The sequence below is a fragment of the Molossus molossus genome, unplaced genomic scaffold, assembly GCF_014108415.1.
Source record: "Molossus molossus isolate mMolMol1 unplaced genomic scaffold, mMolMol1.p scaffold_m16_p_2, whole genome shotgun sequence".
Classification (NCBI taxonomy): domain Eukaryota; kingdom Metazoa; phylum Chordata; class Mammalia; order Chiroptera; family Molossidae; genus Molossus; species Molossus molossus.
In genome coordinates, this window is record NW_023425355.1 from 2,487,293 (window position 1) to 2,515,033 (window position 27,741).

General features: G+C 47.9%; 1 protein-coding gene across 7 annotated transcripts in view; it reads right to left on the reverse strand.

The window, feature by feature from the left end:
• The window catches only part of DLG3 (discs large MAGUK scaffold protein 3), a 51,057-nt gene that overhangs the window by 7,129 nt on the left and 16,187 nt on the right, over window positions 1-27,741 (reverse strand). For 4 of the 7 annotated variants that reach the window (XM_036271096.1, XM_036271098.1, XM_036271097.1 and 1 more), the window contains 3 exons: window positions 14,091-14,205; window positions 2,182-2,358; window positions 1,389-1,464 (listed from right to left, as the gene is read on the reverse strand). In XM_036271096.1, the coding sequence (XP_036126989.1) occupies window positions 1,389-1,464; window positions 2,182-2,358; window positions 14,091-14,205 (368 nt within the window). Of the gene's footprint in view, window positions 1-587; window positions 688-1,388; window positions 1,465-2,181; window positions 2,359-14,090; window positions 14,206-27,741 lie in introns of all 7 variants that reach the window. The other 3 variants (XM_036271099.1, XM_036271094.1, XM_036271100.1) reach the window with 1 other exon arrangement.

Sequence of the window (27,741 nt, forward strand, 5' to 3'; positions counted from 1 at the left end):
GATTAAAAAAAAAGTTCATTTAGCTCAGCTATATGGTCTTTTCTACCAAAGCCCCTCTGTGTCAATTCCTTCAGGAAGGATTTTATTCTGAAAGCTGGCTCTGTAACCACTCTGGGGTGACGTGGGTCTGTGTGATTCAAGAAGTAGGCCAGACTCCAGGCATCCAGCAAAGCAAAGGCACTTCTCTTGATACGGGCGAGTGAAGTCAAGGGAAAGAAAACACAGGAGGAGGAAGCCAGGAGAGCAACACTGAGTCCCTAGACCTGGTTCTCTGGAAAATCCAGTTTTCCAAAGCTGACAGTGTGGCTGAGCACTGCTCCCCGCCAGGACTTCCTAGTCGGCCAGCCCGGGGACCAGTCGCGCTCAGAGCCTCCGACATTCTTTTGGAGTGACGAGCTGGACCAACAGAGCCAGCGTCTCCCTGTGCAGACCAGTTGCTACCCTGCCCCTGCCGACAAGCAGGTACACACGCACGCGCACACGGACACGCCAGCACACACACTTCCCAGTCCTCTCGCAAGGGGCGGTGCCAATGAGGAGGAGGGCGGGGCTGTGCGCCGGCTGCTCTGGACCCTGCTGCTACTTACGTTCCTGTATGCTGCTCTCCTGGGCCATGTTTTCTTTGCTCTTGTAAAATGGAAACTTTCGAGAGAGGCGGAAACTCTTTTTACGTTTCGTTTTGCTCGACTGTGAAAGAACATGAAGATGGAGGGGAAGGACAGAAGAAAAAAAAAAACAGAACAATGGATTTTAAAGCATGCAAGGAAAACTAAAATGGAGACAATGGTGAGCTAAATAAAAGACCATTTTCCACAAATGGAGTCTATGAGATTAAATGAAAGTTGATGTAAGAGGAAAATTATGTTTACAGGAAAATGTAGGGATGTTAGAGGTTTCTACCTAATCCACACTCACTGGTACTTTCTAAAGCACAAAGGTCACTGCAGCCTCCTGAGACCTGCCCTAAGGTGCCACTGATAAACGGAGTCATTTACTCCAAGTCTGTCTTCCCTCTACCGCGCCGGAACTTCTTGGCCTGCGAAGCTCACAAAAGAACAGGGGTGAATGCAAGGAGCCCTCAGGCCTCGCTTGGTCTGAGGGGCGGTCAGAGCTGTGGGGCTGCCTCCACAGCTGGATGACATGTTCAGGGTCCCCACAGCGCTGACCGTGTCTGCGGCCAGGGAGACACCCACAGTGGTTTCAGGTGCCCCCAGGGGAAGGAGTCCTGACTGGCCGCAGACTGTGAGTGCCCTCTCTCTGCTAACAGGCCAGAGCCAGCCCCTGACAAACGCGGACTTTTGTGGTCCCAGTTCTCTTATCCACCACACAGACTCCAAGCTTCTTACTCATCTCCACATACTGGCTGACTTCCTGAGGACCCCACTTACCCTGTTGGACTCGATCATCCCCGTCCTAGCGTGGAACTTCACGGTTTTCAATCGAGCTCGCTCTTTCTTTTCCACCCTGTTTTGGAGTCAGAAACAAGTCCTCTTATTGCCAGTGCAGAAGCTTAGCAGCGGGGTTCAGCAGGCACGCTGAGTGATAACCATGTCCTGAGCACCAGCTCTATCAAAAAGGAATCAGCCCTGCAGGTGTGGCTCCGTGGTTGAGCACTGTCACACACACCAAGAGGTTACCAGTTTGATTCCCAGTCAGGGCACATGCCCAGGTTGCAGGCTTCGTCCCCAGTAGGGGGCGTGCAGGAGGTGGCCATTCAATGTTTGTCTCTCACATCAATGTTTGTATCTCTCTCCTTCTCCCTTCTCTCTCTAAAAAAAAAAAATCAATAAAAACACATTTAAAAAATGCATAATAGAGCCCTGGCAAGTTTTGCTCATCGGTCAGAGCATCGGCCCGCAGACCGGAGAGACCCAGGTTCGGTTCCCACTAAGGGAATGTACCTCAGTTACAATTTGTCCCCGGCCCTGGTTGGGGTTGTGTGGGTGGCAGCCAGTCGATGTGTCTCTCTCACGTCGATGTTTCTCTCTCTGCCCCCCTCTCTCCCTCCTGCTGTATCTGAAGATGAATGCAAAAATGTCCTCGGGTGAGGATTATAAAAAAACAAAAAGCAAAATAGAGCACATCCCCAGCTGTCAAGCAACTTACAGTATAATAAGTAAAAAAGAAATCAGTACCAAGGAGAGGGTGAGGAAGGCCTCTCCTATGATCGTGACAACTCACCTCTTCTTACTGGGGATCACACCAATTTGCTCGCTTTCTCCATGTGGGGTCACCAGTCTTGCCTGCCACCACTCATCATCAGAGGCATTAATGACATGCAGAATGTCACCGTAGGAGAAGCTGAGCCCCTGGCTTGGCAGGCAGCTGTCCCGAGTTCGGTCATAATCAAACAGGGCCCTGAAACACACAGGGAAAATGATCGTCCCAACCCTCGACACCAGGAGGCCGGCATTCAGGAAGGACGGCGTTGGAAGGCCAAGCCAAAGAGCAGTGCAGACCTAGACACCGCCCAGCCGCCCAGGAGGACTTCCCTTCCGTCCGTCCCGACATTACCATGTGCCCCGCTGCCAGACAGACATTTCATTCTGCCATCAAGGGAAAATCGTTCTCGACTCCCAGCTCCTCCCAGCTTCTATGTACATGGAAGTGCCAAGTAGAACACACTCGATAGTCTGCTCCCTGACCCACATCCCAGGGAAACAAACGTATCCTCAAGAAGCAGTTGAGGATTCACTATGATCCCAAACAACGAACGGTATGAAATGGTGCTCAAGGCTGCAGAACCACAAGAGACAAAAACGGCCCTGTGTCCTGGGGCAGCCAAGGAAGACGCTAAGGCCGATGTCAACCTCCATGATGTCAAGTTGAAAGGGACCCTGTGAAGAAGGCTCTGTCTCCTATATACATACGTGGAAACGGAGGCTGGACGTGGAAGAATCATTTGATGTGGGTCACAAAGGACCTAACGAGGCCTACAACTCGGGTCCTGTGACGAGACATGCAGAGTGAAGAGATAAAGGGGACAGTGGGAGAAAGTGGGGGGAGCTGTTCCATGCAGCTGGGAGTCACAGGAAACGGGGCCGGAAATAAACATTGGGGCAAATTTTGGAAGGCCCCTGAAGATGCGAGAGCAGGGACATAAACCCGACCTCGTATGCGATGGAATGACAGGAGGGTGCACCTGAACGCACACGCAAACCCAAGCTATGAGCTCAATCCTTCCGGATCCCTCGCTGACTCGTGCTCAGGGAACAACCCACCTGCGTGGACGCGTGTCCTTTGCTCCTCCGCCGCTCTCCTCATCGCAGTCCCCAGGAATGGGTGACTTCAGGGGGAACTTTGTACTTTTCTACTTGCAACCTAGGCTCTGACAGATTCCCATGAGCACCTTGGCATGCACAGCCCGGTGGATTTCCCGGGACTAGTCAAAGACCGAGACATCTACCTGCAGTGCAGGGCGCTGGGACTCACGCGGAAGCTGCCAAGGAAAACATGCTATTTCCCCGCACACAGGCCCCAGGGAAACACAGAATGTAGTGAAGCTGTGGCCAGTGAAATACCCCTCGATTTTGGAAACTTCTTAAAACAGAATCCTTAAGAAACCAGTCTCAGCTCCTTTAAAAATGAAAATGCCCAAACTGGAAAAAGCCCTTTATTTCCCTTGTCAAGTTACATCCTGAGAGCAGTAAGGAGAGAGGCCAAAGCCAGCAGATGAGGGAGGCACTGGCTCTGGCCACGAGGGTCCGAGTTCAGTGTGACACAATCAAATCGAATGTGTTGGACCCTGGCTGTGTGACTCAGAGGTTACAGCGTCGGCCCTCTCATCAGAGGGTCGCATGTTCGATTCCCTGGCAAGGTCTTGTACCTGGGTTGCAGGTTAGGTCCCCGGCCCTGGTTGAGCTGCACGGGGAAGCTACTAATCGATGTGTCTCTCTCATATTGATGTCTCTATCTCTCTCCCTCCCTCCCTTCCACCCTCAAAAAAAAAAAAAGAAAAGAAAAGTATCCTTGGGTGAGGGTTAGAAAAAAAAGCGGGGAAATCGATATACTGAGCATCTGGCTTGACTCATTTATTGCAGAATAGGAACAACTCTGGTCCTAAGTTCCCTGGCAAACACGACAAAAAAGGTAATTTCCCTATAAAAAGTGGTACCTAAGTCTGGATTTTATCTGATGAATTTGTGAATGAGAAATATTGAGCGATGTAACTGACAATGCTTTTTATACTGTGATTTTTGTCAAAGACAGAGCAGCACAATATTGAATGTAGAATTCTGAACTCTTGGATCATTCTCAGTCGAGAACGTAGAAGATGAATGAACAGCATTCTGCTTTCTGTCACTCAGAACTGCAAACGGGTAAGAGCCCTGCAGAACCCTGGGGCCTCAGAGGTCAACTCGTCACACTTCCTGTCTCCCAGTCTTTCCTAGGTCTTCTCTGCTGGACCAAACATTCCCAACTCCTTCACGGGTCCTTCCATTGTCTTGATTTTCATTTGTTTTCCAAATCCATGATGTGAATTCTTTCTAAGTGCACTTTGTCCATGCCCTGGCTGACGTGGCTCAGTTGGTTGGGGGTGTTCCGTGCACTGAGAAGTCCCTGATTGATTCCCAGCCAGGGCACATACCCGGTTGCAGGCCTGATCCCCAGCAGGGGGTGTGCAGGAGGCAGCCGATCCATGTTTCTCTCTCTCTCTCTCTCTCTCTCTCTCTCTCTCTCTCTCTCTCTCTCTTCCTTTCAGTCTAAAGATCAATACAAACACTTTATTTTATTATTATTATTTTTAATCCTCACCTGAGGATATTTTTCTATTTATCATCAGATATAATGGGAGGGAGGGAGAGAGAGAAACAGTGACATGAGAGGGACACATTGACTGGTTGCCTCCTGCATGACCCCAACCAGGGCTGGGGACGCACTGCAACTGAGGTACGTGCCCTTGACCCGAATCAAACTCTCGACTCATTGATCCCCGGGCTGACACTCTAACCACTGAGCAAAACCAGCCAGGGCAATAAAAACATTTAAAAAAATAAGGCATAAATACTCACTGAGCCCACTGCGCACGGGGCACTGTGTGGGAGATCCAGAAGCAGAGTGTCCAGGGCTGTGGCGTGTGCCACCTGACACAGCACGTTGTCGTGAGAGGCACAGAGCATATAAAATAAAGTGTTTTTATTGATCTTTAGACCGAAAGGAATGGAGAGAGAGAGAGAGAGAGAGAGAGAGAGAGAGAGAGAGAGAGAAACATGGATCGGCTGCCTCCTGCACACCCCCTGCTGGGGATCAGGCCTGCAACCCGGGTATGTGCCCTGACCGGGAATCAACCAGGGACTTCTCAGTGCACGGAACACCCCCAGCCAACTGAGCCACGTCAGCCAGGGCATGGACAAAGTGCACTTAGAAAGAATTCACATCATGGATTTGGAAAACAAATGAAAATCATGATAATGGAAGGACCCGTGAAGGAGTTGGGAATGTTTGGTCCAGCAGAGAAGACCTAGGAAAGACTGGGGTCTCTATAAGGAGGTGCTGACTTCTAAATTGAGGCTCAATGAAGATTCAGGGTTTCAAAAGGCAGAAATGGGGAGAGGCCGTTGGCCTAGAGGGTACAATGTGTGCACAGGCAAGCACCGGAGTGTGTGCGGGGTCAGCTAAACTTTCACGTGCAAAGTAACCCAGGCCCTGGCTGGTTTAGCTCAGCGGTTAGAGCGTCGGCCCACGGAACAGAGAGACCCAGGTTCGGTTCCCGCTAAGGGCACGTACCTCTGTCGCAGTTAGTCCCCAGCCCTGGTTGGGTCGTGTAGGTGGCAACCCGTCAATGTGTCTCTCTCATGGCGATGTTTCTCTCTCTCTCTCTCCCCCACTCTTTCCCCTCCCCCGCTCTCTCTGAAGATATTTTTTCCATTGCTTTTTAGAGAGAGTGGAAGGGAGGGAGGGGGAGACAGAGAGAAACATCCATGTGAGAGAGACACATCAAGTGGTTGCTTCCTGCATATGCCCCGACCAAGGCCGGAGATCGAATCCAAGACCCTTTGGTGTGTGGCCTGACCCTCTAACCACTGAACCACACTGGCCACAGCAGTGCTGGCCCTTTTCAATTAGCCAATCGCTGTCCTCAAGCTGACATCCCACACACAAGTCCCAGATGACACAGCAACAAAACTCTTCAACCTCTAACTCAAAAGGAGAGCGCACAGGAAAAAAAGAAGAAAGCTGCATTGATCTGTCTGCAGACATTGGAAGAAAGATCAGACTGAGTCACTCTGTCACGTGGTCCCACCCCACGTGTATGAGCAGATTGACAAGCAGGTGTGTTGGGAGACAGGAAGCCTTAGAAACCCCTCATTCTTCCTGGGTCTAGAGAAAAAGTTTCAAGGAGACCCCCAAATGAAGGGCTGGTCCGGTTGGAAGGCACGCGGTGTCAGGAGAGAACAAGCGTGCGGAAACATTACTATGCGCAGCCTCAGACTGCGGTGAGTGCTTACAGGAAAGATGACCGTCCAACCCTGCCTATGCTCCTCCTTGGTAATGGCACCTCTGTGAAGCCAGGGAGAGTCAGATCCTGGGTGTCCCTGCCACTTCTCAAACATGGTTGCTAAGCCAGAAAAATACTAACTGATCTCTTAAGAAATATGTTTTTGTTGATTTCAGAGAGGAAGGGAGACAGAAACATCAATGTGAGAGAGAAACATTGATCTGCTGCGTCCTGCACGCCCCCTGCTGGGGATGGAGCCCAAAACCTGGGCATGTGCCCTGATTGGGAAGTAAACTGGTGACCTCCTGGTGCACGGGACAGCACTTACCACCTGAGCCACACTGGCCGGGCAACACTAACTTATCTTAACAGCAGGGCAAAGCACACGGCCCAGGGAGCATGTGGCGCGTAAAAACAAAGAGAAAGTGGGTAATCTGCAGCCGAGTCACACCAGCAGCGAGAGCAGATGCTCTCCTCCCAGGTCTGCAGGTTGTAGGTCCCGAGCTCAGCCTCAGCACGGCAGCTGTGAATCCTGCTCCCTGTCTTCCCAAGGAGAAAGCAGTGCCAAAGGTCTTTCAAGACATGTTGTTGAAGTGGTGACCTTCAAACAGTATCCCCTAAGAGCTGTGCGCCTGCTCACAGGGGCGATGCACGGGCTCTGGGGCACTGGGCCTAATCTTCCCTTGAACTGGGGCCCCGCCGCCCCATAGGAAAGCAGGAATAGAAAAAGCTCCAAGTAAACAGATCACCAGGCCAAAGTCTCTACGGTTCCGATCCTAAGTTGTGGGGGGTGGATATGCAAGATGCACAGAAGTCCTGGGCTCAGCCTGGTGACTTAGTGAACAGGAATGCCAAGAAAATGGCAACAGCCAAGGAAACTGGTTGGGCAGGTTTCTCAAAGCAAACGAGCACTTCAGCCTCAGAGGCCAAGTGGCTCAACCACAGCTCTGCGCCTGCGCCTCCCACCGGCTCCCGCCTCGCACCCGCTCCCGCCGGAGAAGCTCTGCCTGTCCCCTCATGCTCCCTGGGGCCTCACCCAAGCCCCACCCTTCTCCGTGGCCATGCCCATGGTCACGTGACACGTTTCCTTCTTCCGAATTCATACGTTGTATTTACCAGTGACCTTTCTTTCGATTTTCTATTGGTTGCTATTGAACTCTGGCACTTTTTCAATCTCTTCTATTTTATTTGCACTGCATTTCCCTTCCGTATCTGTCAGGGTCTAAGGCGTTGTTTTCTTCCTTTGGTCGGTGTTCTGGGCTGAATGTTTGTGTTCCCCCTAAATTCACATGCTAGGGCCCCAAACCCTACTATGACAGGATCAGCAGGTGGCGCCTTTGGGAGGTGATTAGGTTTATATGAGGTCATGAGGGAGGGGGCCCTCATCATAAGATTAGTGTCCTTATGAGAACAGAGAGAATAATCTCTCTGTCTTTCTTTCTCTCCCTCTCCCTCCACCTCCCCCCCAATTCTTCACACACAAAGGCCACAGGAAGACAGCAAGAAAGTGTCCATCTACAAGCCAGGAGGTGGGGCCCTCACCTGACACAGCCCCCAGAACGGTGAGAAATTTAACTGTCTGTTGTTCAAGTCACCCAGTCTGGTGTTCTGTTAAAGCAACCTGAGCTACCCAAGACACAGAGCAACACTCATCAACCCCTGACCTCAGTGTGAAAGGCAAAATTTCCAACAGCTTCTGAACATCCAGCAAAAAGGTTCGAGCATGCCACACCTCCCTGGCACCCCCTGAGGAAGGGGACCAGGCCAGCATGGAAGGGCACTGTTCTCCTTAGTGTATCTCAAAATCTCAGGCCTCGGAGGGCAATTCTGAAGTTAGAGGGGCATTCAAGGACCAAATGCCCCCCCCCCCCAATGTGTGGCCATTTGAGGTTCACACACCCGTTGCATCAGCCGAGGGGAGGCTGAACACATGTCCAGGGCCAGCTTTGGGCGTACATGACCTAGCAACAGGCAGTTCCAGAATCGATGATACTGGAAATTTTGCCCCGCCCTCTGGAAGACCTGAACACTACACGGATTGTTGTAGCTTTTTCAGATGCATGTCAACATCACCCCCAAAACCTATCAGAAAGTGAAGCCTGCCAGTGTTACCTCGGTGGCACCTTAATCCACTACGGAAGCTCAATGACTAACAGCGAGGCGGGCTGCCCCAAGCACAGCCCTGGGCTAGGCGCAGGGTGGTGGCACAACTCATGCCTGCCTGTTGACAAGAAGCAGTGTTCTCCGGCTGCCTTTGATGATCAAGCCAATGTTTTTTGACATGGTTTCTTCACTCGAGAGTACAAATGCCCCAACATGATTTCCTTCCTAGAGTGGGAAGAAGACGGGGATGGCAGATGGCCAGCCGGGACGCCAGGATTCCCCAAATGCCTGATGCTGGCCTGTGGCTGTGAATGCAGGCAGGCCAGCCAGAACACTTGCAAAAGCTACTTGTACAAATGGACCATCGGGCCTCTTGGCACCTTTGGCGTACAAGGTCTTTCGTTCATTCCTTCTACAGATACGTTAAACACGAGTACAGAACCTGGAAGTCCCTGGAAATCTAACCTACCCCGTGTCTTTGTACGAACTTCACATCCGAATGGCCTGAGTTAAACAACTCGTCACCCCGAGGCTGAGCAAGAGGAAAAGAGGGGCACATTCCTGTGGACTTCTCCAGCGTACAAGGTCAGTTAGCCAGCACGGCAAAGGCCCTACACTGGGCAGAAAGAGGGGCTCTGCTCATCCTGCCTATGCCATTTAAGAGCTGCTCCTAGCCCTGGTGGGTATGGCTCAGTGGTTGAATATCACTCCGTGCACCGAGAGGTTGCCGGTTCGATTCCAGGTCAGGGCATATACCTGGGTTGCAGGCTCGATCCCCAGTGGGGTACATGCAGGAGGCAGCTGATCGGTGTTTCTCTCTCTCTCTCTCTCTCTGAAATCAATAAAAACATATTTTTAAAAAAAGGGGTGACCCCAGTATGGTGAAGGGTGGGGAAGGCCTTTCAAAGCCACTAGTGACTTTGAAACCAAGTTTCATTTGCAAACACTGTTGTTTTCCCTTCTTCCTCCTGCTCCCTGCTCCCCAAATCTTGTCCCCCCTGTGGTGCATACAGCTGCAGCTCCCTAGGCCTTCACCTGCTAGAGCATCAGTGCAGCTGTAAGAGGGTGTTATTTGCTTCAAAACAGCTTGGCAACCCCATGCGCACCAGAGAAAGAGAGAAACTCGGGGGAAGGGAAAGCGGGAGGAACATCTCAGAAGGGCTTGAAACAGCAGCAAAAAGGAGGTGAAACCCCACCTGCAAAGGGCCCCTTCCCTCTAACTACATACAGCTCGGTGTCTTCTGTGTAGACAGCAAGCTGCCCTGGGCTTTACCCCTTCCCACGCAGTAGGGGCTAAAGAAAGTGTCACGCTCAGTAGTTCAAGTGAAACAAACCAGTGTCTCTGGTGACACACAAGTAGTCATTCCTGGCTGTCCTGATTGCTTGTTACAAACATACATTTCCCCAGCCTGGTGCAGCCAATCGACAGAAGAGGAGCCTGGGAATCTGTATTTTCACTAGCATGACAGCCGACCCCTCATCAGCAAGTTGGGGAAATGCTAGGAGAACCACCCTCTGCAGTCTGAACAACCAGTCCCAGTCTGGGAACTACTTGGCTGTCTACCTGGAGTCTCCGTTTTCTCACCTGCCAAACGCGAATGATAATGTCTACTTTGTAACGTCATGAAAAGGATCTGAAGAGCAATTTCCAGAGAATAACAAAGGTCCTGCTGCTTAGTAGGTTTCCCCTAAAGGTTGTTCGGCTTTATCCAGAAAACACTGGGGAACTATTAAAAGCTTCTGAGCAGATCACGTCTAGATTGTCACTTTACTTTCAGCGTCCTCTGCGACATCCCGGCAAATGGCTGCCCAGCCTCTGCGTAACACCTCCAGGGACAAAAGATCAAATTGACTATCTCCGGAAGCAGGCCACTCCACTTACAGACAGCTTTCATCATTAGCAATTTCTTCCTCTTGTTGAGCTGCGCTCTGCCTTGGGTGACAGGATAGATCTAATCCCTTTTCCATGTGATAGGCTGATGCAATTAACTCAGCTAAGGAAGGTGAGGAGGAGGAGGGGGTGGGGGGGTCCGATCTGAACGCCCTGCACGGGCAGGGCAGCTCCACGCCCATGTCCTGCGAGCAGCTGCCATGCAGTTCGGTAAAGAGATCTGGGGCGTCGTTTACACAATGACGAGTTGAAGTTGTGAAAATAAATGATACTGCCATTCAGGGGGCGGAGCTAATGAAGGGACTGAGGAGAGGTCAGTGAGGCAGGAAGAGAACCTTTACAGAAAAAGCAGGTAACCCAGGGAAACAAATGCGGTGAAGGAGTCAGACCAATGGCAGAGGATCCGTGAACCCTCACTGAATTTGACGGCTAAGAGGTCACCATGCCCTGACGTATGTACGTGGCTCCGTGGTTAGAGCATTAGCCTGCATACCAAAGGGACATGGGTTCGATTCCCAGTCAAAGGCATGTACCTGGGTTGCTGGTTCAATCTCTGACCCAGGTTGGGGCATGTGCAGCAGGCAATCAATCAATATGTCTTTTTCACACTGATGTTTTTCTCTCTCTCCCTTCCTCCATTCCACTCTTTCTAAAACTCAATGGAAAAAATATCCTTGGGTGAGGATTAACAACAAAAAAGAGGTCACCATGGTTCCCTGGCAGACCTGGGCGCTTCCCTTCCTACTAAAAAGACTCAAGCACAGCCCTGGCCGGTTTGACTCAGCAGTTAGAGCATCGGCCTGCAGACCAGGGAGTCCTGGGTTTGGTTCCCACTAAGGGCATGTAACTCGATTGCAGTTTGTCCCCAGCTGTGGCTGGGGTCATGTGAGTGGCAGCCAGTCGATGTGTCTCTCTCACATCGATGTTTCTCTCTCTCTTTTCTCCACTCTCTCCCTCCTGCTCTATCTGAAGATGAATGCAAAAATGTCCTTGGGTGAAGATAAAAAAAAAAAAGACTCAAGCACAGTCCGTCTGGTGTGGCTCAGTGGCTTGGGCGTGGTCCCATGGACTGAGAAGTCCCAGTTGATTCCCAGTCAGAGCACATGCCCAGGTTGCGGGCTCAATCCCCCCAGTAGGGGGCGTGCAGGAGGCGACTGATCCATGTTTCTCACTCATCAATGTTTCTCCCTCTCTCTAAAAAAATCAATAAGAACATATTTTTTTAAAAAGTAAAGCACAGGTGACTCTGACCTTTCCCAACCTGCATGTTAAGACAGGGTTCTTCAAATAAGCCTCCCATGCTCCTTCCTGTCTTTGGGGACACGCTGCCTGGTCAGTTCGCCCTGGCGATTCATCGCAATGAAACACACTGTCCTCCAGCTTCATCTTGAAGCACCGCAATTTCACTCAATATGTAACCTCTTAAGGAAGTGGCATTTCCTAGCACCGAGATGGGTGAATGTGGGGGGCAGGAAAAGAGACACAAGACGGTGTTTTATGGGCCTACCGGTATTAAGGGAATTTTTTTCTTTTCTTTTCATTTTCAGAACAGATGACAGTTGAATATGTTTCCATGTGGAAGAAAGAGAACCATGCACAGAGGGCAAGGCCAATGGGCACGAAAGGAAACGGAGCAAGCCCGGCTCTGGCAGAGGGGTTAGCTCAGAGAAGGACCTCAGGTCACGGCTTCAGCCAGGAAACATTATTTTTAAATTCAGTCTAGTGATCACACATGTTCACTCTTCGCAACCATGTTTACTTTGCTCAGAGGATACAGATGTTATCAAGATCAGGGTTAGGGCAGATTATGTAAATTGGAGAAACTGCTTCACTAGAACCAGGGTACATCTCCGCCCTCCTGCCCAGACCTTTCCTGGCCAGGGCCAGAGAAGGGGGTTCCAGGTCTTGCAGCTGGGGAGCTAACGCCCCGCGGCCCCTGCCCAGGCAGGGCGAGCTGTAGCACGGGATAGGCGGAAAGCGGAAATCAGAAAACAGAGGTGGCCGAAGAAACTCTTGCCTAAAGAGTAGCTTCCCATGCACTCTAGTGCCACATCTGCGAGACGCAAAGCTCCTGATCAAGTCGCCTAAGTAGGACCCATAAGCAGGGGCCACAGCGCACTGCTGATTCTCCCCATCAGTGCCCCAGCGTCAGGACACTGCGCAGATCACTGCAGCCTCCGTTCGCAGCGGGAGGTGAGCTCGGCACCTGCGAAAGAAGCTGCTCCCCAAACACCGAGAGTGGGGTTGAGGCTTCTTTTCGGAAAGAACCATGAAGGGGTTAGTGGGCTTCAGGCGAAGCTGGGCCCCCTCGGCCCCACTCCTGGCAGTAGGGTCAGGGACGGGCGATCAAGTGAAGGACAAAAATCAAGCACCCTGAGAGGAGCTGCGATTAGCCTTGCTGTCCAAGGACAGGGCAGTTGACAGGTTACCCGGCAATGAGCATATGCAACCTCCCCTCCTAACCCTCAGCCAGTATCAGAGGCCACGAGCAAAAGATCCACTGATGCCCTGGCCAGTGCGGCTCAGTGGTTGGAGCGTCAGCAGGCACACCAAAGGGTCATGGGTTCAATTCCTGGTCAAGGGCATGTACCTGTTGCAGGTTCGACACCCAGCCCCAGTTGGGGCACATGTGGGAGGCAACCAACTGATGTGTCTCTCTCACATCGATGTCTGTCTCTCTCTCTCTCCTTCCTATACCTCCCTCCCTCCCTCCCTATCTCCATCTCTAAAAATCAATGAAAAAATATCCTCAGGTTAGGATTAACCAAAAAAAATTATGTATGTTCAACCCAAGAGTTTGCTACAACCAGACACATAAGCATGAAACCCCCAGGGAGGGAGGCACCCGGCTCACGCGGGACAATCGCACCCCCTTTCTCAAAGGGTTTTAACCTTGAAGACATACAACATATTTGCCCCAAGTATTGGAGTTTTGCCAAGAAACCCAAGCAGGAGGCCACAGTGTTCACTCAGCAGTCAGCTCCCAGGAGCTTGTACTTTGACCCAACAAAGTATGATAATGTGCCTCGAGGGTCAGAGGCCCCGCCTTGGACAATGCCTTGGAATCGGTTTCAGCAGAAATGCGCGCAAAACTGTATATCCACCCACCCTCCTGGGGAATGCACACCATCCTGTCCCTTGTCCCATGACCCATACAGCACACCAGTGCAGCTGGGAGTGAGAGAACACACCTTTTTGACTTTAAAAAAGAAAAAAGAATGCAACAATCTGTCAGTTCCTTGGTCTCTTAAAAGCGACCCTGTATCAGAATACAGTGCTAGTTGTTATGCTCCGATACAAAGCCTGATGGGTGTTATGCACATGCGAAAGGGGGGTGCCAGGCCTTCCCCTCGAATTACAGACGGGCAAGCAGAGTACTTGGAACATTCAAGTGCTATTTGAATACTGAGTATCAGCGAGCACACAAAAGCCCTTTCCCATCGCAGCAAACTGAAATGGTCCCGGACGGAGTCATTCAGGAGCAAAAAGGCACAAGCCAAGCCAGCTCCTGACTGGGAGGAGATACTCCGGACCAGAAAGGGCACAACCCGAGCATACAGCACGAAGCGGGTTGTAGCACCGGGAGCACACCCCACTGGGTAAACAAGGGCTGGGCTGGCGCGGGCTCCCCCAGTGCAGCTCGGAAATGGGACTCACCTGACATACAAGGACCTCTTCTCGCTCGTCCGGAGGGACCCAGACCCAGAGCTCATGCTGCTGTTCATCATCTGTTCTCGCAAGTCATGTATCTTCGACTCAAAGCGGCTGTACTCTGTCAGGAAGACAAGGGAAAGAATGAAGCCAAGGAGCGGCGCTGAGCCGCCTGCCAGTGCCCCGGAGCCAGAGGACACTTGGCTTCAAAGCGGCCAGAGCCAGCCCAGGAGATCTGTGCTTGGATAGGGAGAGTCCCTCCTCCAAGCACAGAAAGGCAGACTTCTGTGCAACCCCCACGCTAACAGAAGGAAAGCACACACCTGAAAAAAGGAGTAACATTTCAACACATCAACTGGGAAGGCTTTTATCTGCCTTGAAGTCTCACAGATCCTTGAAAAACGAACAACTCCAAACACGGTCCAGGGTGGCCTTCATAAATCTTTGGAGCGGGCACGAAGGCCCAAGGAGAGCAGATGGGAAAGGAGAATTCCCCCAAAAGAGGGCTGCAGAGAACAGATGGCCCTGAGGGCAGGGTGGAGGGGCTGGACAGGACCCGAGGCACGAAGCCGCTTTGTTTCTAGATGCCTTTTTTGAGGGGGCATGGTGGAACCCTGTACCTAGGTAAGAGCCCACAACCCTCACAATCGGATAAGGAGATCACAAACCTAGATGTCTGCTAATACCTCCCTTCCCCCAATCATCCAGTCAGTGGGATCAGAAATCCGGGCCCAGCTTGGAGGCCCCCAGACACCACCACAGCCGCCGGAACCACCCATCACGCTGAAGGGGACTGTGTGTTTGTGCACAACAGCTTTCAGGGCTGGAGCTGCTGCATGTATCTAAACGGATGGATCTAAGCACCGGCTGTGGAAACGGCACAAAACACGCATGCCTCATTATGACCAGCTGATATGAAAGGAAATCCAAATTTATTCTGGGGACTGAAGGTTGGGGAACGGCTTGAAAAAAACACAAACACATTTCCAGGGAAGAAGAATTCCACAAAAGCGTTTCCGGGCACCGTGGAGGGCTGGCAAGAAGCATCCCCATGCAGTCTGTGTGACTGCACCCGCAGAAAACAAAACACCTGTTCCAACACCTGACACCCCCCTTCCCTCAGCGAAGCAACCTGACCTTCAGCTGGGCATAAAGGGAAATGCTAAAAAGCCTAAAGGGGAGGAACCTGGTTCTCACTCACAAAAACAACCTCTTCTCAACAAAGTTTCTTTTTGTTCCCGCTGGTACCAGTGGAGCCAACAACTGGTTAGGTTCGTGTGCTCTCTCATTCTTCAAGCACTGGGATTGTGGTGATCTGTCCTCACTACCTATCCTGTCCCTGAAATCCTACAGGAAGTAGTTAAGCCACTGAGTCACCCATTAAATGTTGGGGGGGGCAGCAGCTGGACAATGTCCCTGTTCTGAGGGTTACCTGGCAACACATCGATATCAACAAGGTGCCCCAATCTAAAGGTAGAGGGTGGTGACCGATCTGTCACAGAAGCCCTGGACTGCCCAGGAGCTGGCCTGGGCACTGGCCCCACCCCCGGGCTTGGCCCTCCACCCTGGCCCTCTCTAGCTGGCTCCTTTCAGGCTTTCCTTCTCACGCCCCGTATAAGAGCAGAACTGGGTGCCACAAAGAGATTCCTGACCAGGCAGCCCTTTCTTGGGGAAGATAACTAAAAGGCAGAAATACGCAGAAAAAAATACATCCAATCTACCCTTAAGCCATTTTTCCCCTCTCGCAACTTGTTTATATATTCCCTTCTTTGGAATTGACTTGCCTGCTGAACTCCAACTTAGCAGCAGGTCACAGCAGTTGCTTAGTAACTACGTTACTTAAAAAATCCTTTAAAAAAACAACCACCAAACCACCATTTCCTCAAAGCTCCTAATCCAAGGTTGATAATGCTGGGCCAGAGGGCCCACTTAAAATAGGCTCCAGAAAGAGAACAAGGCTATTACTTGAAGGACTCCACTTTCTGTTTTTTACATGCTACCAAGCTTTCCAGTGTATTAAATTGTGTTTTATTCATTTTTTTTCCCATTCAGATGATCCCCTTAGAGTCCCAGATGCTCATCGGGTCTCTGGCTTTTACTTGTCGAGTTCTCTAATGTCCACGAGGCACAGAGTAGCCTCTGAATAAATGATTGTTGGGTAAATGAGGAGCAAATTAGAAAACTGTGCCCAAGTCGATGCTTCTGTTCGCAAACTAATAAACCTAATGGTTTATTTAACTGATGGCTGCCAGCTTCACTGAGGGCTTGGAAAGGTAGTTAAGAAGTATTCCCATTTACTTTCTTACCAAGGTTAATCATTGAGATGTTAATAACCCACAGTGGGCATCTGATTAACAGACATTGTTTATAACAAAGAAAAAAAAAACTCATTCTAACATAAAAACTATTTAGAATAGTCTTAATATCAGAGGCAGCATTTTCCGAGAAAAGAAGCTTCACATAAAAATAATCTGAATCTGACACTTTTCGCCAAAGGTCACCAGTTTGATTCCGGTCAGAGCACGTGCCTGGGTTATGGGTTTGATCCCTGGTCGGGGCGTATGGGAGGCAACCGATCCATGTTTCTCTCTCATACCGATATTTCTCTCTCTCTCTCTCTCTCTCTCTCTCTCTCTCAATAAACATAGCCTCAGGTGAGGATTTTAAAAAATCATCTGAATTCTAAGGCCTCACAGTTTGCCAAGGTCCCTCCTCCCCTTCCACTCTATCCCAAACAGCTCACTTCAAATAGGCTATTTTAAAGCAACAACACTTATTACTAAACTCTCAGGTGTACTTAAAATGTGTTTTATTCATTTTTCCCATTCAGATGAACCCAGCCATTTGGGACCCACAAAGATGTCCATGGTGAGTCATCACATCCCTCTTCCCTTTGCTGATCACAGAGAGTAGTGGGGGAGGGGACACAGTCGCCATTCATAGAACTTGGGGTTTCTCACAGACCACCTGGAGTACCTCGGGAAGATCCTGGACCCCACTCGAGACACTGACTCACAACCTTCTCAGCAGGCTCAGGAGTCTGCATTTTCGCTCAGGAGTCTGCATTTTCAGCAAGCAGCAAGGTGATTCTTTTTTTTTTTTAATCATTAAATATGGTGATTCTTATGCCCAATAAAATCTGAAACTGCTGTTCTTGGCTTACAAAATTGAGTTTTGTTTTGTTCAGGGAAAAGATAAGGTAAGTATCGCGTGCAGTGTGTCTCTCAAAAAAATTTATAATACAATTGCAAATTCCACAGGAAAGGAAAGTGCTCGAGAGGCAAAGAAAGCTGATGAGTTTATAGTTTTGTAATTATAAAAGTAACACATGAGCCCTGGCTAGTGTGGCTCAGTGGTAGAGTGTCGGTCCGTGGACCAAAGAATCCCAGGTTCGATTCCAGCCAAGGGCACAGACCTTGGTTGTGGTTTGTCCTCAGCCCCCGTTGGGGTCATTCGGGAGGCAACCAGTTGATGTGTCTCTCTCACATTGATGTTTCTCTCTCTCTCTTCCTCCCTCCCGCTCTATCTGAAGATAAACAGAAAAATATCCTTGGGTGAGGATAAAAAAAAAACACATGATTTTTACACATCTTTAACTTTTTTCATTAGGCACTCCTGTATCATTTCCCCATCCCAGTACCCAGACATAATGAGTTAGTATTTTTAGTATGTATCCTTCCAGACTCAGTTCCATGTACAGTTGGCCCTTGAACAACACAGTTAAACTGCACGGGTCCACTTATACACGGATTTTTTTTTTTCAGTAAATCTTGTAAGTGTATTTTGTCTTCCTTATGATTTCCACATATAACTTTTGACTGTCACCAAACTTAACTAATAGCGTACTGTTGACCAGAAACCTTAGTGACAACATAAATAGTCAATGACCACATATTTTGTTATATGTATTATGTATTGGATTCTTACAATAAGGCAAACTAGAGAAACAGTTATTAAGAAATCATAAGGAAGCCCTGGCCAGTTTGGCTCAGTGGTTGAGCCTTGGCCTGCGGACCACAGAGTCCTGGGTTCGGTTCCCGCTAGGGGCATGTACCACAAAAAAAAAAAAGAAAGAAAAGAAAAGAAATCATAAGGAAGACAAAATACACTTACAAGATTTACTGAAAAAAAATCCGTGTATAAGTGGACCCGTGCAGTTTAACTGTGTTGTTCAATTTATTCAGTTATAGCCTAACTGACGTACATTCAAATTGTTCACAACTGTTTAATATTACTATCAATGCTGCACTATATATTTATTTCTTTCATAGTCTACATATGTTTTTCTTTTTATTAATTAATTTTTTTACAGAGGTCCCTCCTTTTCCCACCGTGGACACCCTCCACCCCGCTCCCATCCACCTCCATCTTCACCATACTGTTGTCTGTCTGTTGGTTATGCACATATGCATATAAGTTCAATCAGAGAAAGATAAATATCCCATGATCTCACTTATCTGTGGAATCTAATGAATAAAATAAGCTGGCGAACAAAACAGACCCAGATACATGGAAGTAGGGAACAGATTGACAGCCTCCGAGGGAAGGGGGGAGCAGGAAGAGAAAAGCCAAAGAACTGATATGCATATATTTCTGTGAGTATTACCAGAGCATGGATTAGTGAAACTGCAGGGTCAAATTATATTCACATGGAAACATTCGATCGGCACTACGGCCTTGAACCCCAACATTCTGTAACCTTCAGGACTGGAAGCCAGGATCAACTGCTGGTCTGAAGCTTCCCGTGCCTTTTCTGTTTCTGAGGAAGTGGAGGCAGAATTTACCTTTCAGGACACAGTGATCTTTTGTTTGGGGCACTTTAGTGAGCCTTTTGGTTATGCCAAAGTCCAGTTAAGATTGTACTGTGGAACAGGCAAAGACAAAGAGGAGCCTCAAACGTTTTGTTTGCATGATCACAGAAAAGGTGGTCCTTTGGTGGACAGAGTTGCTGGTTCAAAGGGCTTTGTCCGAACACCTCCGTGCCACTCCTTCTTCCTCCAGAAACATCTACCTCAAGACCTAACCCCTCTGCCTCCCCCTACTTGATAACCTCAGGTCAAACCTGTTCCAGTAAAGGACACCTTCCTTCTACCCTCCCCCCCCCCCCGCCCTCTGGGCACAACCAGTGTTTTCTTCAAGTGTTGTTGCATTCCTCAATCCATCTATTTCTAACTTTCATCTCCTTGCGTCACTGTTGATTTTGCCTCTTCATTTCCTCTCTTGCCTTGATCTAGGTCACAGCATGTCTCCTCTTCTCTGGACCACTGCTGTATTGCCCAAACTGGCCATCTGGTCCCAGGCTCTCCCAACTCCAGTACAGCTTAGATTCCTATTTGAAAAGCCCTCGTAAAACTTCAACTATTGCCACCCTGTTCGACTATCTATAATAACTCAACAACAACCACAGTATTTTACTTTAATCATTTTGGTTGTTGATCCTCACCCAAGGATATTTTTTTCCATTGATTTTTAGAGAGAGTGGAAGGGAGTGAGGAGGAGAAAGAGAGAGAAACATTGATGTGAGAGAGACACATTGATTGGTTGCCTCTCACAGACCCCGACCAGGGCCGGGGGTGGAACCTGCAACCCAGGTATGTGCCCTTGACTGGGAATGGAACCCATGACCCTTTGGTGCACAGACCAGCACTCTAACCATTGAGCCACACTGGCAAGGGCTCAACTAAATTTCTCAAGGTGACTACCACCAGCCTCCTGTCACTCCCAGCCTATGCATGCCACCTCTCATTGCACAGACCGTCTTGTGAGCTAGCCTGGCTGGAACTCTTGAGCACAACCTGTTCATTCCTACCTTTATTTCCTTCTCCTGGAATTGGCTCCACTGCCTGACACTGAACATCTTTTACGTCCTTCACCACTTTTTTCTTTGTCCTAGAAGTTATATTGATTCACTGACTGATTCAAACATTTACCGAATGTCCACCGTGTGCCAGCCACTGTGAGAGCCGCTGGGTATACAACGGTGATCAAAACAGTTCCTAGAAATTACAATCGCGTAACAAACAGGTCTTTAATTACAACTGTGACAACCGCTATAAAGAAAATGCTGAGAAAGAGAGACGAACAGGGTGACCTAACCTACTGCGGGGGGTGGGGGCAGGAAGGACACGTTGACAAAGGTTTCCCTGAGGAGATGTCATAGAAGCCAAAACTTAAAAGATAAAAAGTGAGCCAGGGGAAGAGGGCTGGATGAAGCACTCCAGACAGAGGCAACATGGGAGGGTACAAAATGTCTGGATCACAAGAAAGTCAGGGGATACTGGCAAGAGATCAGATCAGGGAGGTAGGTGGGCATCAGGTCATGCAAGGGCTTATGGGCTATGGTAAGGATTTTTACTTTTATCCTAAGAGTAATGGAAGGAAGTCATTGAAAGAGTATAAGTAAAGGAATGACATGATCAGGGTGTGTGTGTGTATCACCTTGGCTATCGTTCGCCGAGTAAGTGTGGCGCCTTACATGGAAATGGAAGTTCCTTGGGAGCAGAGAACCACGCTCTGTCTTTCTGTGGAGGCCCTACAGCCCGCAGTATAAGCAGTCCCTGCTTCTGCAGCAGCCAAAGCAGCTAGCCCCTAGCCTCTACTCAAGCACATCCAGTATTAAGAAGCTCTCTATTCTTTCATCATTAGACAGCACTATTCAAGAGAAGATCCTTGGGTTGAGGGCCATCTCTTTTGCCAGCTGACTCTAATTTTGGTATCTAAAACATGATCGGTTCTCTCTTTCGTAATAGCATGAAGGAATAGTTTCAGGAAGGTCAAAGAGCTAGGAGAGCCTGGAGCGAGTTCCAAGACTATGATTAAGACCGCCCAGGAGGTGAAGTGTGAAAGGGGAGTGGAGGTGATGGAAGGTGGAGGGCCGGAGGGCCGGACTAGTGTGAGATAGAACTTTTCTTACTAAGCGATGGGAACCATGGAAGGTGTTTAAATAGGCAAGTGATACAATTAGAAGCAGCCTTGGGGGAAGACTGTTCTGAGCGTGTAACACAGAACGGAGGACAGAGATGAAGAGAAAAGAGACATATTCCACTACCGACAATGACTTCAAATGCCTGAGAGAGTATGGGGACAACTGGGAACAGAAAGAAGAGGCAAAATCAAGAAATATGCTGGACCTCAAAACAGACAACATTTTACATCTGATTAGACACAGGGTGAAAAAGGACTAAAGGTACCTTCTAAGGTTTTTCCTGAAAGACCAGGAAAAGGTGGGATAATATCAGCTCTGATATGATGTGAGAATGGCCATCATGTCCTCAAAATAAGTTCTGCAGGCTAAATACTGGTATTTCTTTTTTTTTTTTAATCCTCACCCAAGGATATTTTTCCATTTTTTTGTACAGATAGAGTGGGAGGGAGAGACAGGAAGGGAGAGAGAGAGAGAGACATCGACGTGAAGGGACACATCGAGGGGCTGCCACCCGCACGACCAACCAGGGCCGGGGACAAACTGCAACTGAAGTACGTGCCCTTAGCGGGAACCAAACCCGGGTCTCTCCGGACCGCAAGCCGACGTTCTAACAGCTGAGCCAAACTGGCCAGGGCTAAATACTGCTATTCCTTAATCATTCTTCATCTAACATGGTTTCCAGATCCTCCACTACGTCTCCCTTTTAAAACCTAGTGCCCAGCCTGGCCAGTTTGGCTCAGCGGTTGAGTGTCGGCCTGCAGACCAGAGAGTCCTGGGTTCGGTTCCTGATAGGAACGTACCACAAAAAAATAAAATAAAATAAAATCTAGTGCCCAGCCTGGCCGGTGTGGCTTAGTGGGTTGAGCATCATCCCATGGACTGAGAGGTCCCAGTTTGATTCCCGGTCAGGGCACGTGCCCAGGATGCGGGCTTGATCCCCAATAGGGGGCGTGCAGGAGGCAGCAGATCCATGTTTCTCTCTCACATCAATGTTTCTCTCTCTCTGTCTCTCCCACACTATCTGAAAAGAATCAATGGAAAGAATACCCTCAGGTGAAGATTAAAATAAATAAATAAAAATAATAAAACAAAATCTAGTGCCCAGCATTTGTGGTGATGTCATGTCTTTCCAAAACTCAAAGCTCTTTGATGTGGTTTTTGTTTCCTTCTTCAAGTTTAGCAAGGCAACCTTCAGCCCAGTTGAGTCAATAAACTCATTGAGCCCTGGCCGGTTTGGCTCAGCGGTTAGAGCGTTGGCCTGTGGTCCGTAAAGACCCGGGTTCAGTTCCCGCTAAGGGCACGTACCTCGGTTGCAGTTTGTCCCCGGCCCTGGTTGGTCGTGCGGGTGGCAGCCACTCGATGTGTCCCTTTCACATCGATGTTTCCCTCTCTCTCTCTTCCTCTCTCTCCCTCCTACTCTGTCTGTACAAAAAATGGAAAAATGTCCTCGGATGAGGATTAAAAAATAAATAAATAAAAAAAATAAACTCATTGAATGTGTGAACTTGCTAAAAGAGTCTACAGGACAAACCTGGACACTGTAATTCTCAACTTCTGCTTCGTCGGGAGCTAATGTAAGAACAAAGAACACAAAACTTTCTCCTTCCACCCCACCAACCACAAACCACTTCTGCAAAACACTGATGTGTCAGAAGTTCCCAGAGCTACTAAATAGCCTAATAAAATATCAAAAGGGCCTGAGACTACAATGTTCTCTCAAATCCATTTACCTTTCTAATGATAGAAAAATTGTCTCCTCAGAATTAAAAGTGACATTAGTCATGCGCTGGAAACAGCTGAACGGGACTCAGGTTCTCAATCCATAGAAAGTTTATTCGGTCTTATTTCCTGATGGGTAGGAAAATGCTGTAGACAGGAAACAAATGGTAGCAACAGAGGGTACTTATTCTGTGTGCAGTATCGATTACCAATGATCTGACTGAAGATATAAAAGGGAAATGCTACAAAATAAAATAAAAGGCAGGCTTCTCCAGTTTGGAAGTGCCAACGAAGCTGGAGAGACAACTGGATGACAGACTTCAGACACAGATTGTGACAGGGAGAAACAATGGAAAGACATAAACACAAATAAAGTCAAAAAGAGAAATGTCATTTCCTGACCTGGAGTCCCCGCACAAATACTGAGTAGGGAAGACAGGCCTGGCGAAGGCACGTGTCTTGGTTGGCTTAGAAACTCAAGAGAGCCCTGGCCGGTTTGGCTCAGCGGTTAGAGCGTCGGCCTGCGGTCCGGAGAGACCCGGGTTCAGTTCCCGCTAAGGGCATGTACCTCGGTTGCAGTTTGTCCCCGGCCCTGGTTGGTCGTGCGGGTGGCAGCCACTCGATGTGTCCCTTTCACATCGATGTTTCTCTCTCTCTCTCTGTTCCTCTCTCTCCCTCCCACTCTACCTGAACAAAAAATGGAAAAATGTCCTCGGGTGAGGATAAAAAAAAAAAAAGAAACTCAAGAGAAGTCAATGGCTGCCCAAAGGCGCATATGTTCTCCCGGAAGCGCAGGTGCTCCCATCTCAAACCCACACAGCCCTCATTTGCCATTGCTGAGCTGCCCTGAGCTCAAAGGGATCACCCACTGTGCAAATGGACCGAAGTCTGATGCAAATGAAGTGACAACCTCAGGACAGAGTCACAGATTTGGATGAGTGGGAACTGTGTTTGAGGGTTCTATAGTGCCCTCTGGAGTGCAATCCCTCAGGATGTGTCTGAATTACAAGCACCTGTCCCAACAGTAGAGCTCATGTTTTCAAAAGAAATGGATGGGGATAAAAGAACAATGAGTCCATCGAGAAGATACCTGCCAGTGTGGAGAGATGTGTATGAATCACCCAACAGCATAACATTTCAGTTGGTTGAGCATCGATCAGCTGCCTCCTGCATGTGCCCTACCAGGGATCGAACCCACAACCCGGGCATGTGCCCTAACCATGCACCAAAATGTCGCTGATTAGATTCCTGGTCAGAGCACATGCCCAGGTTGTGAGTTCAATCCCCAGTTGGGAGCGTGCAGAAAGCAGCTGATCAAAGTTTTTCTCTCATATCAATATTTCTATCTCTGTCTCCCTTCCTCTCTCTCTAAAATCAATAAAAACACATTTAAAGAAACAATATGAAGCTATCTCTTGGGTTTGTTTCTAATTACGGAGCCCACTACTTAAAGATTCTGACACCACTAAAACTGGACAACTTCTCAGGGCTCTTCTAATTTTGACATAATTATAATTTAAAGACCAAATCAATGAGGTCCATAAGGTGTCAAACCTAGTTTGATTTACTTTTTTTTTTTTTTATCCTCACCCGAGGACACTTTTCCATTTTTTGTTCAGGTAGAGTAGGAGGGAGAGAGAGGAACAGAGAGAGAGAGAGAAATATCGATGTGAAAGGGACACATCGAGTGGCTGCCACCCGCACGACCAACCAGGGCCGGGGACAAACTGCAACCGAGGTACATGCCCTTAGCGGGAACTGAACCCGGGTCTCTCAGGACCGCAGGCCGACGCTCTAACCGCTGAACCAAATAGGCCAGGGCTGATTTACTTTTTTAATATGAACTAGAAGAGGGAATTCGTCACATATGCAAATAATCCTAAACTCTTTGGGTCCAAATAATACCAAATCAATGGGCATCAATTGTTAAAAAAAAACAAAACACAACAACTAAACATTTCTAAAGGCTGAGTGACAAACAGGCCTCAATATGGGCAAGTGCTGCTGGAAGGAAAATCATTTCAGCTCTACTTTTAGAACAATGGGCTTGGAACTATGACTAACCCAGAACAGAAACCTCGGTGTCATTGTTCTGGTCCCTGCACTGTCACAATGTGCTTCCTCAGCCATACACACAGAGCCTGGGCTCTGGATAACATCCTGAGACTGGGAACAGAAAACAAGACATGCCAGATTAGTGCCATGAAAGATTCCAGTTTACTCCTATTGACTGGATGTTTCTGTCCTGCAAAGAGCTTAATGAGGAGGTAGGAAGATTTACTGGGCGAAAGTAGTATAGTATATAAAGATTTCATTACACTCAGCCATCTGGTCTGAAATGAGTGGAATGAAGAACGCTTTGATCCCATATCAAGCTAAGAAAAAGTTATCCACAGGGCTTGCTATTGGTCCTTCTCACCTATTTGGAATCACCCAGCACATCAGGGTAAAAGCCTCAAATAGGGCCTTTTGTCTATTTCAAAGGAATGTCATATAGTGTATTCACATGCACGATTAACAAAGCCTTTAGCACCTTTGACTGTAAGCCAAAGTATATATAAGAACCACCCCAAGACAAAACACCTCATCCAGATAAGATGAGGATGAAGACAGAATTACACCTTTCCCTGCTCTCAAGGTGATGGGTACTCTTGTTCCTAACAATCGTTTCTGTTTGACAGAGACGCTGCAATATAGTGACTGAAACAGCATCTTATGACTAAGCTTGCTAACTTGAGTTAAGGAAACTAATTTCTCTGTTTCATCACATCAGTTGAAAGTCTAGATTCAAATGTTCTCCACAGTAGTCACTCCAACAGGATCACAAATTCCCTGACTGTCTTTATTGGGGTCTCAACTGAATCTCTTTTGAGTAAAATTTCTGGGTAAAGAACCCAGAAAATGGGACCTAGAGAAAGAAAAGACTCTTGTGATTTGTTTACACATCTGTGGTCATTTTTCAGTAACTGATAATCCCAGAAGAAACACAAAATCCAAATCGTGTGTGTGTGTGTGTGTGTGTGTGTGTGTGTGTGTGTGATCCCCAGCCCTGGTGGGGGTCATGAGGGAGGCAACCAATTGATATGTTTCTCTCACATTGATGTTTCTCTCTCTCCCTCCCTCCCTCTCTCTTCCACTCTATCTGAAAAGCAATGAAAAAATATCCTCGAGTGAGGAATAAAAAATATATATATATCCATCAAAGAGTTATTTATAAGATTTTTAAAAAATGAAAATACTTAAATGTCCACTAATAAGGGAATAGTTGCATGAAATATAGCACACATGATACAATTTTATTTAACTATTAAAAACCATTTTAAGCATGGCATATGTTAAGTTAAAAAAAGGATATAAAAGGGTTTAAATACAATGGTCCCAATCTTGAAAGAGATATAGACATACATATTATATGGTATACCATGAAAGTTTGGCAGAAAATACACACACACACACACACACACACACACACACACAGTGGTTATTTCTGGGGGTGATTACAGGTGATTTGAATCTTTTTTTATACTTTGTATTTTTCTGTGTTTTCCAAATTTCTACAAATCGAAATACAATACTTTTCTATCCCGGTGGGGGGGATCAATACAATTTGAGGGAGGTGGGGAGGCAAAATGAACAAGACAGGCCCAAGGACAAAGCCAGGGCACACTCACACTAGACACTCCCCTCCACACTGCTCCTGGCTCATTCAGCATTTCACTCTGGGACTGAGCATTCAACCAGTTACAGACAAATCCACTTAAATGTGTTATCGCTATTGTCACCTGGTCATCTGATTCAAGAGTGAACCAAAGAAGCCTTGCAGTACCTTTCATGGAATCTACATATACCACGTCTGCCATACTGCCCTGACCTGCCAGTCACCAACCCTGTCCATCAAGGCAGTCTGGCCAGTCTGACATGACTTGTTTGACCGTGGTGAACCAATACTGGTTCCTGTACTCATCACTTCTTTTTCTCAGTGTTCACAAGCAACTCTTAATAATGTAGTCTGGATTTGCGAGACTCTCTTCATCCTTTTCGAAAATCAGAAGGACATGTGTCCAGATCCCTGATGTACATATTTATACAGATTCTGTTCATCTTCTTCTATGAGTTTATTAAAATTTTTTAATCACTTAATTTCATCAAGTGGAAAAATCCCCAAATCTCTAGGGCCTTTGCTTTTTTTTTAAGATATCTAAATTCAGTGAAAAGTAAACCAAGGCCCATTTCAGGAGGATGAAAGCATCATCCCAGGAAAAAAGAAGAGACAAGACCCTCACTAAAGTAAGGCTGTGATTAGCTCAAGATTGTGTGATTCAGTAGCAGTCTAGGTACAAACAGGAACTTGTCAACTGAATTCCAAACTCACTTGCACTGATCTAACTTTGAATTGTGGAATTGAAGTCTAAAGCTTTCAACAAAGCAACAGTGTAAATATGAGGGTAAAGTTTCCAATAAGGAACACATTAAAGTAAAAGAAATCCTAAAAAGTTAGTAACTACATCAGAAACAACTCATTCTCACTGTCACATATTATTGTAATCATTCCACCCCATCAGGAGGACCAATGTTCTGCAGGCACCAAAGCTCCTAAGATTTTGCCTCAAACCATCTGACAAGGACAAGAAAGCGCCTGTCTAGCTGGATTCAGAAATCTCTTTCAGCTGAAGCTACCATGTCCTCGGGCTACACAGAAAGACACAAAAGGCCAGCTCACCCATGAAGTTCAGCCCCACGAGGCAGACCTGGACAAAAGGTTAACAATTTTCTCTTCCAAATTTGAAAAACAGGGTGGGCCTAAAACTGGTGTAGCCACTTTGGGACAAAGTCTGGCAGTTCCTTGAAAATGTTGTTATCTTGTGACCTAGCAATTCCCCTAAGCATATCTACCCAACAGAATTAAAAACATATGACCACACAAAACTTGCCCATGAATGTTCATAGCAGCACAGTTCACAATAGTCAAAAGGTGGAAACAACCCAAAGTCCATCAACAGATGAATGGATAAA